General features: G+C 41.9%; 1 protein-coding gene across 5 annotated transcripts in view; it reads right to left on the reverse strand.

Moving 5' to 3' along the window:
* Positions 1-15,726, reverse strand: part of LOC118096496 (CUB and zona pellucida-like domain-containing protein 1) — a 35,764-nt gene that overhangs the window by 14,715 nt on the left and 5,323 nt on the right. For 4 of the 5 annotated variants that reach the window (XM_088670450.1, XM_035138406.3, XM_088670449.1 and 1 more), the window contains exons 2-13: positions 12,199-12,228; positions 11,116-11,263; positions 9,490-9,674; positions 7,457-7,492; positions 6,721-6,750; positions 6,093-6,119; positions 5,308-5,343; positions 4,712-4,741; positions 4,092-4,118; positions 2,762-2,797; positions 1,779-1,935; positions 411-601 (exon numbers count right to left, since the gene is read on the reverse strand). In XM_088670450.1, the coding sequence (XP_088526576.1) occupies positions 411-601; positions 1,779-1,935; positions 2,762-2,797; positions 4,092-4,118; positions 4,712-4,741; positions 5,308-5,343; positions 6,093-6,119; positions 6,721-6,750; positions 7,457-7,492; positions 9,490-9,674; positions 11,116-11,263; positions 12,199-12,228 (933 nt within the window). The remainder of the gene's footprint in view (positions 1-410; positions 602-1,778; positions 1,936-2,761; positions 2,798-4,091; positions 4,119-4,711; positions 4,742-5,307; positions 5,344-6,092; positions 6,120-6,720; positions 6,751-7,456; positions 7,493-9,489; positions 9,675-11,115; positions 11,264-12,198; positions 12,229-15,726) is intronic. The other variant, XM_088670451.1, reaches the window with a different exon arrangement.

Consider the following 15,726-nt stretch of genomic DNA (forward strand, 5'->3'; position numbering starts at 1 on the left):
CCCAAACCAGCCCTGGTGTCCTTATCAACATGCCGTTTCATATTTTTTACCATTTAGTACACATTTGCCACTTACCATTTCCACACCCACCTGATCTGGACTAATTAGGAAAATAATATGGGACTGCATTTTGATGAGGACTGTGCCATGTAGATGCTGTGCAAAACATGCATGCGTGAGCACAGGTCCACAATAAACCATCGTGTGAACAGACCCAGTAAAGAACAGGTTTGAGGCCCTGTTTGTGGACTTCCCAAAATGATGGGCTACAGGGATATTCAGTCTTATTAGGCAGGACTCTTTTTATACATTCTTATGCAATTTTTAAAGAAGCATAAGGATCCATTCATGAAAGCAGCAGATTGAATATATTTGTTGATTAATAGGGGACTTTAAAAATCACATTTTACCTTGTGGCGTAGTATAGTAATAAGCAGTAAATGATAGCCCTGCGTTAGAGGAATTTCTGTACAACACAACAGTCATTGTGTCTGAAGTGGATATAAATACATGACGGGTAAACATGCAAATTCTTCCAAGTTTTCTTGATGAGCCCAAGCCACCATCGTAGATGGCAATATAATCTGTGCGGCAGTTCAAACTGTAAGATGCAAATTTAGAAGTTATTATTTATTATTCGTTTTAATGGAGTTAGGTAAATAACTCTATTTTTATTCCTCACAACTAACAATTCCTCAAGACATGGCATGTTAGACTATGCTGAGAGCCTGGCAAAATACTGATTACCAAATATTGGAAATACACTCAATCATCCTCCATAAATCTGAGTATTTGAAAAAATATGGGGTCAGCCTCACATTTACAGTCAGATTTTAGGAATGTTTTCTAAGTTATATGGATGCAGACAGGCATTGGGAGAAAGCTTTAAGTTACCAAGCTGTGTTGAATACTATCTAATTTGATTCAAGTTGTTGAGTACATGTAATGCAATATATAAAATATGTCATAGAATAAGTATTATAAAAACAAAAATACTAAGTAATACATATGCTTCACAGTAATTAAAAGCCCTGGATGTGTGTGAGACAGGCATTCCATTCTCCCCCCCTTTATTCTCCATTCAATATTCTTATTCATTGGGGCTCATTGTAGGCATTTGTGTGAACTATATCATTAGCCTAATGCTTTTGATTAAATATGTATATGGGACTGGATTGAAAAGCTCTGAATTGTATCTTGCTCATTGCCTTCTTAAGTACAGTCATACCTTAGTCATAGCTTAGTTCCCGAATGTTTTGTCTCCCGATTGTCGCAAACCCAGAAGTGTTTATTCCAGTTTGTGAACTATTTTTGGAAGCTGAATATCCGATGGTGCTTCCATGAATTCCGATTGGCTGCAGGAGTTTCCTGCAGCCAATCAGAAGCCACACTTTGGTTTTCGGACGTTTTGGAAGTCGAATGGACTTCATTCGACTTCCAAAGTATGACTGTATCTGGTCCTGGGTGATTCTGGCTACCCCACTGGATTATTCTAGACATGGAAAATTATCTTGGACTCAAACATTTTTAGCCATATGCACAAGGGAAGCCATGTAAGGCTGTTGCAGCAAAAAACAATGAAGGTTCTGTGTAAAAGGTCTTGCCTAAAGGCCATTAAAGACTAAAGAATATTAAATGCTGTTTGTCTTTAAATATGTTAGTCTATAAGGTGGCACAAAACTCCATGTTGTTTAGGAGCATTTTACTGGTTGCAAAAACAGATTTAGAAATTAATCAGTAAAATGTACAGAAGGGACTATGATAATGCAAATACTTACTTCCAACCAATTGTTTTAAACTGTAAAACAACTCTCTCGTAAAACTGTGGAGCTTTAATTTCCCAGGTACACTCCATTGGCCTGCCATATCCAGGATAATAAGGGCCATAGATATATCCAAATGGTTCCAAGAGAACGCCACCACACTGAAAGGGCGCTGAAGAACACAGACAGAACATTTGTAGAGCCAGGATCAATTGTCTTTATGCGCAAGGTATTGTAGAGATAATCTCCTCTATAGCAACATTATCTCCTGCCAACCTAGCAGTTCGAAAGCACATCAAAGTGCAAGTAGATAAATACCTCCGGCGGGAAGGTAAACGGCGTTTCCGTGCGCTGCTCTGGTTCGCCAGAAGCGGCTTTGTCATGCTGGCCACATGACCCGGAAGCTGTCTGCGGACAAACGCCGGCTCCCTCGGCCTATAGAGCGAGATGAGCGCCGCAACCCCAGAGTCGGACACGACTGGACCTAATGGTCAGGGGCCCCTTTACCTTTATAGCAACATTAGCACTGCATTTTAGATCTCTCCTCAAACCCCAGGCATGTATGACTAAAATTTCACTTAGGCATGTTGGGAACACCCGATTCAGGAGGCTAGAAATATAGGATTTCTCAAAAGGCAATAATCATTTGTTCAGAGAAGAAAGAAAGAAAGGAACAAAAATTTTGACTTGACATCCCAGTGCAAGATGATCATGCTTTCAGTTGTGTGTGTGTTTGTATATGCAATTTTTCAAAGGCTTAAAGGCTATTCTGTTTCTATTTTGTGTCAAAAGAAATATTAATATTAATTAATTAATTTCATTAGTCCACTGAAATAAATGAACACTTCTAAGTTAGGACAATTAATTGAAATGGATATACTCTTGGTAAAATTTTATTGACTACTACCTATGACCATCACTCTGCCAAACCCACTCTTATGCCCAGGGGCATCCATGTTAAGTACATTTTTAAAAAAAAGGTGAGCAGATTTCATTACCTGATGTTAATTCAGAGACTGTTGAGGTTACCAGATCTATAAACAAAAACCATCATTTTATGAAACTGTCAACATTCTTGCAATTGTTAATGCTATACTGTAATGTCCTGCAGATGTCAAGACTCAAAATAGATTTTTTTAAATAAATTTAAAAATTCCTTCCAGTAGCACCTTAGAGACCAACTAAGTTTGTCATTGGTATGAGCTTTCGTGTGCATGCACACTTCTGAAGAAGTGTGTGTGTTTGTATATGCAATTTCTCAAAGGCTGAAAGCCTACTCTGTTTCTACTTTGTGTCAAAAGAAATATTAATCTGCCTTTGGGTCATTTCCCACTAACACTCATACAGGCTCCTGCAGCGGAGGCTGATCTGTGAAATGGGGCACTGCCCCACCAACCTCATTCTATTGTCACCCCCTGTCCCAGCCTGCCATCGTATGTGCAAGTCCAGGAGGTGGTATAGCTTGTCAGTTCCCTCCTTCTTAGTCTCAGGGATAGCTTTGTACAGCTGAGCAAGGAGGAGAATGGGGACAACTAGGAAGCTGCCTAGCTGACTGTGCTCTGGCTCCATCTGATGTTGGTCCTCCTGCTTTGCATTCTATCAGCACCAAAGAGCATTAACCACAATTGTATTCAGATGGTCCTGAGATGCCATTATTCAATCAATAAATAACCTTTATTAGGCATGACAAGTTCAGGAGCTTCAGAACAAAATTATGGATAAAACATTCACGTTATAGACTTCATGAAATAAAATACATATTAATTAAATTAATATTTTAGAATGATATATCAATTTTCAATTAGCATCCCCTTGTCCTCTCCACAGTGGCCCAATCTCTCTGCATAAACAGAGCACAAAAACTCAGCCACCACTAAAGTAACTCCATCATAATTATCCGACAGTAACCCCTGAATAGTTGGCAATGCCGCGATCGATGCATCCACCTGCAAAGCACCCAGCAATCGCCTTCTCGCATTAATACCATAATTGCAGGAAAAGAAAATGTGGTCCAATGTATCTGGTTCATTCTTCCCGCATTTACATAAACATTCGGCTTTTGGGAGAGCTAGATATCTTCCTTCTATCTCCATAGAGGGGAACACGTTGAATCTAGCCAACATGAAGAGCCTGCACCCTTCCTGACTCTTCAAGTTTGCCATATATCCCCCTTTAAAGTCTCTACACATAGGGAGGTTGATGCCATTATTATGAGGGATGTAAGAAGGCACTGCATTTTAATTCCATGCTGTATCTTCTGCCCGAAATGACATTATTCCTTTTGCTGTTCACTGTGGCAAAATTACATGCAAAAAGGTAGGTACTCACTAGTGGTTTCTGCAGGAAGAGCTGTTGCTAAAGAAAGATGAATTCACTGGTCAGCAAATTTAAATATCCACATTTTACTATGTTCATTTTAAAAAATGAACTACTTGTTACACAAAAGAGTTAAAATTATATCTTATACTTGAATTTTGCATGCATATGTAATGAAGAGATACAGAAGAATAGAAAAGTAATCTATTTATTTTTAAGTCAAGGACTTTTAAGTGAAGAACCAAAGGCCTAGAGAGATTAGGACTATTAGGACTATTTTGCATCGCTGCTGCTACAGCCTGAGGGGAGGGCTATTCTCAAATCATCCCTCCTGCCTCTGCCTTCGCTTGAAGAAAAGAAAGGCAGTGGACATAAGTCCAAATCCCTGTAAAGCCCTTCAGTTAACATAGACTGCTGTGTTTTTACACCATAACAAGTTTTGATCAGAGATGTTTTCTATTTCAAGAGGGTCCTCTTCACTGGGTATTCATTATTCTTAACTGCATGAACACAGAGAGAAGGCAACCGATTTGCAACTGAATGTTTGATTATTCAGTTTAAGACTTGCTTCTGTCTAATTCATACCCTTTTTGGACAAAATATAACAATAAAGATTTAGATTGGAAACTTACTATACAAGGGTCCGGTTGTCAACTCTGGAGCTGTGAGAGAAGAATTTGATAAGAAAAGCAACCTTTATCAATATTTGTGGAGTAAGGTTCAGTTGAATAACAAGCATTTTACAACCCCAGCATGTTGTCATAAATGGACAAGCAACAGAGACTTAAGTGTGTTTAGACTCTAACAACCTTAGAAAACAGAAGAGAAACAAAGGAGGGCTCTTGACCAAGGTTAGCTGTTGTTCCAAAGAAAATTGTAAATATCCTTATATGAAACAGAGGATGTGTGGCCCTAGGGATCCAGTGTTTTGGCTCTACAAATACTAAAATAAACCAGGCTATCACAATGTTTCAAGTTTTGTCCTAATTTTGTTCCTGTTTACTCTCATCTTTACATCAGAAGGTGATATCCAACATTAGTCATATTCAGAGTAGGTCCACTGAAATAAATGAACACTTCTGTTAGGACTATTAATTGAAATGGATATACTCTCAGTAAAATTTAGTTGACTACTACTTATGACCATTACTCTGCCAAGCCCACTCTTATGCCCAGGGGCCTCCATATTAAGTACATTTTTTAAAAAAAGGTGAGCAGATTTCATTACCTGTTGTTAATTCAGGGACTGCTGAGGTTACCAGATCTATAAACAAAAAACATCATTTTATAAAACAGTCAACATTCTTGCAATTGTTAATGCTATAATGTCCTGCAGATGTCAAGACTCAACCTAGATTAAAAAAAATATATTTGAAAATTCCTTCCAGTAGCACCTTAGAGACGAACTAAGTTTGTCATTGGTATGAGCTTTCATGTGCCTGCACACTTCTGAAAAGGTGTGTGTGTTTGTATATGCAATTTTTCAAAGGCTGAAAGCCTACTCTGTTGCTACTTTGTGTCAAAAGAAATATGAATCTGCCTTTGGGTCATTTCCCACTAACACTCATACAGGCTCCTGCAGTGGAGGCTGATCTGTGAAATGGGGCACTGCCCCACCAACCTCATTCTGCTGTCTTTCCCCCCGCCCCCGCCCCCGCCTGCCTGCCATCCCATGTGCAAGTCCAGGAGATGATACTGCTTGTCAGTCCCCCCCCTTCTTAGTCTCAGTGTTAGCTTTGTACAGCTGAGCAAGGCGGTGAATGGGGACAACTAGAAAGCCGCCTAGCTGACTGTGCTCCGGCTCCATCTGCTGTTGGTCCTCCTGCTTTGCATTCTATCAGCACCAAAGAGCATCAACCACAATTGTATTCAGATGGTCCTGAGATGCCATTATTATGAGGGATGTAAGAAAGCACTGCGTTTTAATTCCATGCTGTATCTTCTGCCCGAAATGACATTATTCCTTTTGCTGTTCACTGTGGCAAAATTACATGCAAAAAGGTAGGTACTCACTAGTGGTTTCTGCAGGAAGAGTTGTTGCTAAAGAAAGATGAACAAATTAAAATATCCACATTTTACTATGTTCATTTTTAAAAATGAACTACTTGTTACACAAAAGAGTTAAAATTATATCTTATACTTGAATTTTGCATGCAAATGTAGTGAAGAGATACAGAAGAATAGACTTCTGTATCTCTAGACTTATTTTTAAGTCAAGGACTTTTAAGTGAAGGACCAAAGGGCCTCCATCCCTGGCCTAGAAAGATTAGGACTGTGGTGCCCTATTTTGCATTGCTGCTGCTACAGCCTGAGGGGAGGGCTATTCTCAAATCGTCCCTCCTGCCTCTGCCTTCGCTTGAAGAAAAGAAAGGCAGTGGACATAAGTCCAAATCCCTGTAAAGCCCTTCAGTTAACATAGACTGCTGTGTTTTTACACCATAACAAGTTTTGATCAGAGATGTTTTCTATTTCAAGGGGATCCTCTTCACTGGGTATTCATTATTCTTAACTGCATGAACACAGAGAGAAGGCAACCGATTTGCAACTGAATGTTTGATTATTCAGTTTAAGACTTGCTTCTGTCTAATTCATACCCTTTTTGGACAAAATATAACAATAAAGATTCGGATTGGAAACTTACTATACAAGGGTCCGGTTGTCAACTCTGGAGCTGTGAGAGAAGAATTTGATAAGAAAAGCAACCTTTATCAATATTTGTGGAGTAAAGTTCAGTTGAATAACAAGCAATTTACAACCCCAGCATGTTGTCATAAATGGACAAGCAACGGAGACTTAAGTGTGTTTAGACCAGGCACCCCCAAATTTCGGCCCTCCAGATGTTTTGGACTACAATTCCCATCTTCCCCGGCCACTGGTCCTGTCAGCTAGGGATCATGGGAGTTGTAGGCCAAAACATCTGGAGGGCCACAGTTTGGGGATGCCTGGTTTAGACTCTAACAACCTTAGAAAACAGAAGAGAAGCAAAGGAGGGCTCTTGACCAAGGTTAGCTGTTGTTCCAGAGAAAATTGTAAACATCCTTATATGAAACAGGATGTGTGGCCCTAGGGATCCAGTGTTCTGGCTCTACAAATACTAAAATAAACCAGGCTATCACAATGTTTCAAGTTTTGTCCTAATTTTGTTCCTGTTTACTCTCATCTTTACATCAGAAGGTGATATCCAACATTAGTCATATTCAGAGTAGGTCCACTGAAATAAATGAACACTTCTAAGTTAGGATTATTAATTGAAATGGATATACTCTCAGTAAAATTTAGTTGACTACTACCTATGACCATTACTCTGCCAAGCCCACTCTTATGCCCAGGGACCTCCATATTCTGTACATTAAAAAAAGGTGAGCAGATTTCATTACCTGTTGTTAATTCAGGGACTGTTGAGGTTACCAGATCTATAAACAAAAAACATCATTTTATAAAACAGTCAACATTCTAGCAATTGTTAATGGTACAATGTCCTGCAGATGTCAAGACTCAACCTAGATTTTAAAAATATTTTTAAAAATTCCTTCCAGTAGCACCTTAGAGACCAACTTAGAGACCTTACAGGCCAGCTGCATGCACACGAAAGCTCATACCAATGACAAACTTAGTTGGTCTCTATGGTGCTAATGGAAGGAATTTTTTTATTTTGTTTCGACTACGTCAGACCAACACGGCTACCTACCTGTATTTAAAAATATTTGTTCTTTTAAAATCAAAACCACATTTATATTTTAAACTTGTATCGGAGCAATCGTAAAATGAGTGGTTGAAATAAGTATGCATTTGCATGGTGTGGCGACCATCTTGATTCCAAATGGCATCCAATTGTATCCCAACCTGTCCCTTAATGTCCAGAACAAGCTTTATATTATTGTAAGAAGTATCCAAATGGATAGTGAAACAAACAACTTTCCAAAATATACTGTGAAAATGTTGGTTTAGCACTTTTGTTTTCCCTTTTTAAAATAAATGAACATTTGAAGGAAGACTGAAGGAAACAAAATGAAAAACCATGGAAACAAATAGGGGTTTGGGCAGCTTTTGCAAGTAGTATAGTTCTGGATCTGAGGAGACTAAAGGCAAAAATATACTAAAAAGGTTGAACAGAAATGGTTTGTGGATGAATCAGGCCTTCTCCAGATAATCAAAACAGTGACACTGAACATATGTGTGATGGGTAAGATCTTAGATCAGTTCTCCATCCCACCTGCATATGTTTTGTAGTAGGGCATAAGACCAGGCCTTGCAGTGCCTGCAATTTGGTAGGCTTAATGCTCTCTGGAGAGGCATCATTTTCTCTGTCAGCCATTCCTGGGGAAAGGGGGGGGGGAATGTTCAGCCATGTTTAAATTATGTTTAAATCATAATCAATGGGGAGACACAGATCTAATTCAGACTCGGAACAAGAAGTCAAACTGGAAAGATGGAGTGGCTCTAAAACAGAGTAGATTGCTTCCCAGTATTACAAGTACAGTGGTACCTCGGTTTATGAACACAATTGGTTCCGGACGTCTGTTCATAAACTGAAGCGTTCATAAACTGAAGCGAACTTTCCCACTGAAAGTAATGGAAAGTGGATTAATCTGTTCCAGACAGTCTGTGGAGTACTTAAAGTGAAGCGTTCATAAACTGAAGCGAACTTTCCCATTGAAAGTAATGGAAAGTGGATTAATCCATTCCAGACGGGTCCACGGAGTACTCAACCTGAAGCGTACTTAACCTAAAGCATGTTCCGGAAGTCTGTTCATAAACTGAAGCGTTCATAAACTGAAGCGAACTTTCCCACTGAAAGTAACGGAAAGTGGATTAATCTGTTCCAGACGGTCTGTGGAGTACTTAAAGTGAAGCGTTCATAAACTAAAGCGAACTTTCCCATTGAAAGTAATGGAAAGTGGATTAATCCATTCCAGACGGGTCCGCGGAGTACTCAACCTGAAGCGTACTTAACCTAAAGCATGTTCCAGAAGTCTGTTCATAAACTGAAGCGTTCATAAACTGAAGCGAACTTTCCCATTGAAAGTAATGGAAAGTGGATTAATCTGTTCCAGATGGGTCCGCGACGTTCGTAAACTGAAAATTCGTAAACCAAGGTGTTCATAAACCGAGGTTCCACTGTACAGAAACAAGGCCAATCTTGTGACTGTTGCACAACCCTATTGTTTACCAATTTTTGGCTAAAGAGCGCAACTCATTTCCAAGCTCTTACAATGAGAGCTGTGTGGAGGAATTCACTCCTCTGCCATCTCTTTCCATGGTCCTAACTTTGGCTCTGTTAAAGCCCCTCTACTGTAATCCTGAAGCAAATCCCCACAATGCCCAGTTCTAATACAAAATTATATTCCTGCATACAAAAAGCAAAAATATTCAGCTGCATGGAAAAAAAATGTATAAGTTCCAGGCTTACCTGTTATATCGTAATAGCCAAAAAAGCCAGAGCTTGCACGATAGGACTCTCTGTGGAGTACAACTTTCATGATGCCTGAACGTGAAACGAATACCTGACTTGAGCCACCGCATATTTGCCCAAGTAGTGCTGAATGACGTACCAGTCCATCATAGATACGAATGTATTCACGAGTACAGTCCAAACTGTGAAGGAAAAAGTGCCATTAGTCATACAAGACAAGACAAAGACACCTTATGGCAAAAGAAATTTCTGAGTCCACACCCATTCAAAAGTATCAGATGATGATGATGATGATTTTATTATTTATATGATTTTGATCATTTCATTTTCTCCTCACATTCTTAACTTTAAAAACTCTCTCCTCTCCCACCTGCAGATTGTCATCCCTTGAGTTCATTTTTTTTTTTTTGTCGTAACACATTAACAGCAAAATCCTATGCATGGCTACTTGGAAGCAAGTACTCTTGAGTTCACTGGGACCTGCTCCCAGATAAGCAGGACATATAAAGGCCTTGTAGCACAAAATATTGTAGTATTTTGATTAATGTCTCGTTGGTTGGCAAGAAATTGGCTCTGGAGGAAAGATTTCGGAATGCATCTCACAATGTCTCACTGGGAGCCAGACTTGGGTTCAGCATATCATTCCTCTCCCACTTTAAATATATGCATCAGAACTCTAGCAGGAGTGCTGGCTCTTGGACAGCTAAACTTCCTAGTGCAGCCATAATATTGATTTTCCCACAAAAGTCATGGGCACTGTTTTGTGCGGAATTTTGGAAACTTTATTTATTTAGTATATAATATGCATGAGCCCACAGGACATGGTCACCTTAAAGAATTCAATTTCTCGCCCTTTCCCAAGGCAATCAACATCTGGCACATTGCATTCAGCTTGTTTGGTTTTATTAAATTTGTGAATGAAGACTCAGAAGCTTCAACAGCCCAAGTGAGATATGCAGTCCATAGTTGACCCAGATTCCCTGGCACTTATGGAATTGCCAGCCATTTTTTTTTACTAACTTTGCAAATAACAGAACAACTGGAATGGACTCTGAAACTGGAAAATGTTTTTCTTTCTTTCTTTCTTGGCAGAGCACAGTGACTGAGTATATAAGGGACAAGATAATCTTTCATTTAGCTGCTTTAAGGATATGCACGCTTTTATCCCTTTGTGATTTCAGTAATGATGAAAATTTTTGAAAAACGATTTCAACTGGCACATCTGTAACCCACAATGTGGCTTTCCTAAGGGTGGTGTCAGCTCCCTCACACCTTGCGACTGAACCTGCTCCATAAACAAGCTTCTCAGGTGAAAGGCCTGTATACATGATTTATACAAGGTATTTTTTTTATAAAAAGTCAAATCAATCAGTTTATGTATTATATCAATTCTGTATCTAGTTATTCAAAACAAGCAAACATATAAAGAAAAAGAAAAGACGAAAGAACCAGGAGAACATGGAAAGCAGTAAGTGTAGAAAAAGAGAAGCAGAAAGGGGAGAACAAGATTATGGAGGAAAGGAAGCATGACAAAATAATTTCCTCTTCAGTGGTAGCTATTGCCAAGGTACAAGCGAGATGCTGACAGTACAAAACACTAGCTTTCAGCAAAGGAGGACTTACCTGAAATAATCAAGGGTTAGCACTATAGGAATCTTATAATCGGAAACAATTGTCCAGAGACACTCCACGACATCTCCACCACCATTGTAATATGGGAGAGTAAATGACCCCGATGGATCTGTGAAAGTCTTGCCACAACTGTAGAAATCTAAGAAATATAAAAAGAAACGCTGAGTATTGAATCAAAGCACTGCTCCCCACGCCCCCCCACCCCACCCCTAAAAAAGCAAATCCCAGTAACAACTTTCCAGCTTCACCAAGACCCAGAGGACAGAACCACAAGGACTGGATTTCATGTGGTCCTTCTGTTTTCTTCAGCCATCTCCAGCATCACATCTGTTGTGTGTTGTGAAGCCGGGTGACCCTTGCGCCATAAGCAGAGAGCTGCCATTGGCAGAAGAATAAATACTAGATCTACTTACTACGAGCCCAGTGAATCCAGCTTTTCTTTGCAGCACAGGCTTATAGACAGGTTCAGCTCATGGTAGGCATTCTTATAAGAACAAGAAGCCAGAATGCAAAGAATTCAAGGGTTTTTCTGAATGCTTTGCTATGAGTATTTTGGGGAAAATCTGATGTATTTGATTTAGTACCCTAATAAAATACGCAGTTTGGGGGGGGGGAGAAGGCAGTTTCTCCTTCTCCCCTTCTGTCCAAATAGAGCACTCTCTCTCTCTCTCACTCTCTCTCTCACTCTCTCTCTCTCTCTCTCTCTCACACACACACACACACAATATAAGATCAGTTTGGATTTCAGGCTTATTATTATTTATTATTTTTTCTAAAATTTGTATACCGCCCTTCATCCAAAGATCACAGGGCAATTCACAAGATATTGGGTCAGGCTGGGTTGGACCCAGATCAGCCTGGGTCAGATTGGGTTGCTCCAGTGTGCCAGATAGGGCCCTAGATTGCATTGAAGGACATGCACAGCCCTAACAATTAGGCTCCTCCAACAGCATCTGAAGTGGTTTGCAGGCTACCCATTAGCAAATTTCTGCATGAGAAAGCAATGCTATATTGTCAGCATGCCGAGAGCTGGAATTCAACATTATATTATGGAGCAAAAGAGATGCTGCTTACCTTTAGCTGCTGTTGTGGCAGATTTTACTCCTATTTAAAAGAAAAGGGAGAGAGGAAAGAGAATCAAGAAAACATTGCAATAATACAATTTCAAAATTGTTCATTGAATTGATGTGGTTCAATATATAGCAGTAAATGTCCTTCATCAAGGGGGAAAAAACGGCTGCATTGAATGCCATGCTCGCAACAACGAAAAATAAGCCATTTTTGCAAGCAAGGAGGAGGAGGAGACTACTCTAATAAATCAAATTTCTTCAACCATTAGAGTGGAATACAGTTACAAATCTTAGGGGTCTCATATGTAGGACTTCAATCGTAAAGGCAATCAAGTTGTGTTCCTGCAAACAAAAAGAAACCCCAAATGAATAAGAGCACTGTTCTATTTCATCTGAGCTCAAAGCAGTAGCTGTACAAGTTGGAAGTTGTACATTGGACCCCAATCTGCAACCCTACCTCACTTCTGGGGGCAGGGCATACATGAGGGAGAACTTGCTCTTTCTAGTACTGTATACTCCTGGATTGTAATTCCAGGATTAGGCCACAGCACCAACACTGTTGTGGTGGCAGTAGTAAAGAAGAACCATTGCCAACTTGCACCCCCCCCCCTCGATTGCTGGTTGACATTGCTGTAGACAGAGGTTAGCCACTAGTTGACAGGGCTGGGCAACAGCTTAGCAAGCCGCTTGGGTGTCCGGGGCTGGGGAATGCACTGCCCATGGGGTGGGGCAAACGAGCTGAGCTCTGGGCCATGCTGATTTTGTAGCTGCACTCGTGAGCCCAGTGGAGCCTTACCTCACTCCACCTTGGCAATGCCTGCCCGCCTGGCACAGCCCAGCAGGTACCAGGGTGGTGCCTCTGCCTGGGTGCCCACGACAAGGGAGGGAAACATGCAGGCTGGCACACACCAGCCACGCCCCTCCAGGGTGTCCCCTCCTGGTGCCCTCCTGGTGCCGCACCCCGCGTTGCTTTTTGTGGCAGTGCTGGGAGGGCAGCCACAGCCAAGCGGGAGGTGGTAGCTGGGGTGCTCTGCAGGCTGTGTGACACCCAGGCCACCCTCTGTGTAAGCCTGGCACCCAGTGTGGACCGCCCTCCCTTCCCCCCTTCCCCCCTTCCCCTCCTATTGGGGCTGGGAAAGGATTTCTCTCACAGCCAGAACTATGGCAAATTTTTAAGTTACTGTATAAACTGCAAACGTGTGTGTGTGTGTGTGTGTGTGTGTGTGTGTGTGTGTCAAAGAACATAGTTTGAACAATTACTTTTCAGACACTTTAAATGGGACGTTATTCAACAAAACTCAGATCTGTTTTAAGAGCAGCATTTCACAATGTTTGACGAATATTAAGGAACTGAATGTTAGTACTTTAAAAATTCAAACAAAATGAATCATTCTTCTGATTGTCTTTATAACCTTACTGGCTTCTGGAAATCTGATAGCATTGAATTTACGATTACTGCCACTTAACCGCACACAGAGTAGCTCCTTTTCACAATCCTTTTGTTCTGAAGTGGTGCTAGTATAATCTCAAAATGCTTCCATAGAACCCCAGCGAAACTTCTGTAGAAGGCATAATTTGCAGAAGATAGTAATTGCATCACAGCAAATCTTTTGCACCTGTCGTTGGGAGTATCTTTCATAGAGGTCAAAGAGTAACACACAGGCTTTGGATAAACACGGGTCTCGACTATGTGCAAACATGACTATGACTGTTTCCCAGCACCAGCATAGCTGGCCGCCCGGGGCGGCAAACCCAAAGGCACCCTACCGGGGTGTCCATCGCGCGCATGCGCCACGCGCCACGAAGCACAACGCACACGCCATGATGCACGCGTCACGACGCATGCGCGCACAGGAGGGATACACCACGGCAACACAGCAGGCGGTGGTGGGCGGCGTCCTGCAGGCCTCCCCCTCTCCCTCTGGCCCTCCCTCCACCCATCCTTACCGCACTCGAGGCGGTTCTCCTCACAGCCAGTTTGCACTGACTCCGCAGGGGCTGGTCCTGCTCGCCCGCCACCTGGGTTTCTTCAGGGCCACTGTGGAGGCGGGCGAGGGCTGCACTGCCAGTGGAGGGTGGCTCCTCCAGCAGGGAGGAGATGGCGTGGAGGAGCCAGGCTCGGAAGCCGCCGGAGCTCTTTCCTCAGCGCACCCCAGCCTCGCCTCCACATGGGCAGCGAGGGGTGCTTGCAGCGGCGGCGGCGGCCGTTGGAGGTGGTCACCCCCATCCAGCCTGCTGCCCCCCGCCCAGCCTGCCCCCCGGCATGCCCCCGCCCCATTACTACACCACTGTTTCCCAGCATCCCAGTGGCATAGCAACGCAATCATCATCTCAAGTAGACTGATCCACACCTACACCCCGGCACCCCTTAAGTGGGCCCTCCTCATGTAAGGCAATGAGAGCATCATCATCATCATCATCATCATCATCATCATTTATTTGTACCCCGCCCATCCAGCTGGGTTTCTCCAGCCACTCTGGGTGGCTTCCAACAAAGATTAAAATACATTAAAATGTCACACATTAAAAACTTCTCTAGACAGGGCTGCCTTCAGATATTTTCTAAATGTCAGGTAGTTGTTTATCTCCTTGACCTCCGATGGGAGGGTGTTCCACAGGGCGGGTGCCACTACTGAGAAGGCCCTCTGCCTGGTTCCCTGTAGCTTTGCTTCTCGCAGTGAGGGAACCACCAGAAGGCCCTCGGCGCTGGACCTCAGTGTCCGGGGAGAACGATGGGGGTGGAGACACTCCTTCAGGTATACTGGGCTGAGGCCATTTAGGGCTTTAAAGGTCAGCACCAACACAAGCTCCATTCCTTCTCAACTAAGCTACAGCTTGGTGCCAGAGCATCTGCTTTCCACGCAGAAGGTCTCGGGTTCAATTCCCAGTATCTCTAGGTAGGACAAGCGGAGACTTCTGTTTGATAATCCCTGCAGGTGTAACAGAGCAAATATGTACAGCAAATAAAGATTGTTGTAAGGAAGGGGGAAAAACCCAGATCCAGGAATATCAATTATGATCCCGGATAAAATCAGCTTAAGAACTCCTAGCTAATACTTTGCAATAGCAGAGAGGGCAGATACAAGGGTCAGGCTGGTGAAAACAGATATAAAAAGCAAAATAGTAACGGGATCTCAAAGTGCCTCCCGAAAGATTTATTATAGTAAATTTACTGTAGTAAATGCCTAACATGTTTTGAAGAAAAGGGTTTTCTTCTGCAGGGACAATCTAAAACATGTACAAAAACATGCATTTGATATTAAAAAGAATTCAGAGCATATATTGAACACTTTTTAAAGCTCTTAATAAACTCATGTTAGAACATCCTATTAAACCTTATACTTACTCAAACTCACATCTGAAAGTCGTTGGTGGATAGCCAAACCTGTTAACACCCACACACAAAGACTTGCTTGGCAACTGGAAGCTGAAAGCGCGCTTTCAAGGCCTTATGTCCCATTGAACTAAATGAGGCTTGGCTTACTATCATGGGCAGGAGCAAATGTATCCAGTTAGTTCAATTAAAGCAATC

Source organism: Zootoca vivipara, chromosome 5 (assembly GCF_965207765.1).
Source record: "Zootoca vivipara chromosome 5, rZooViv2.hap1.1, whole genome shotgun sequence".
In the NCBI taxonomy this organism is placed as follows: Eukaryota; Metazoa; Chordata; class Lepidosauria; order Squamata; family Lacertidae; genus Zootoca; species Zootoca vivipara.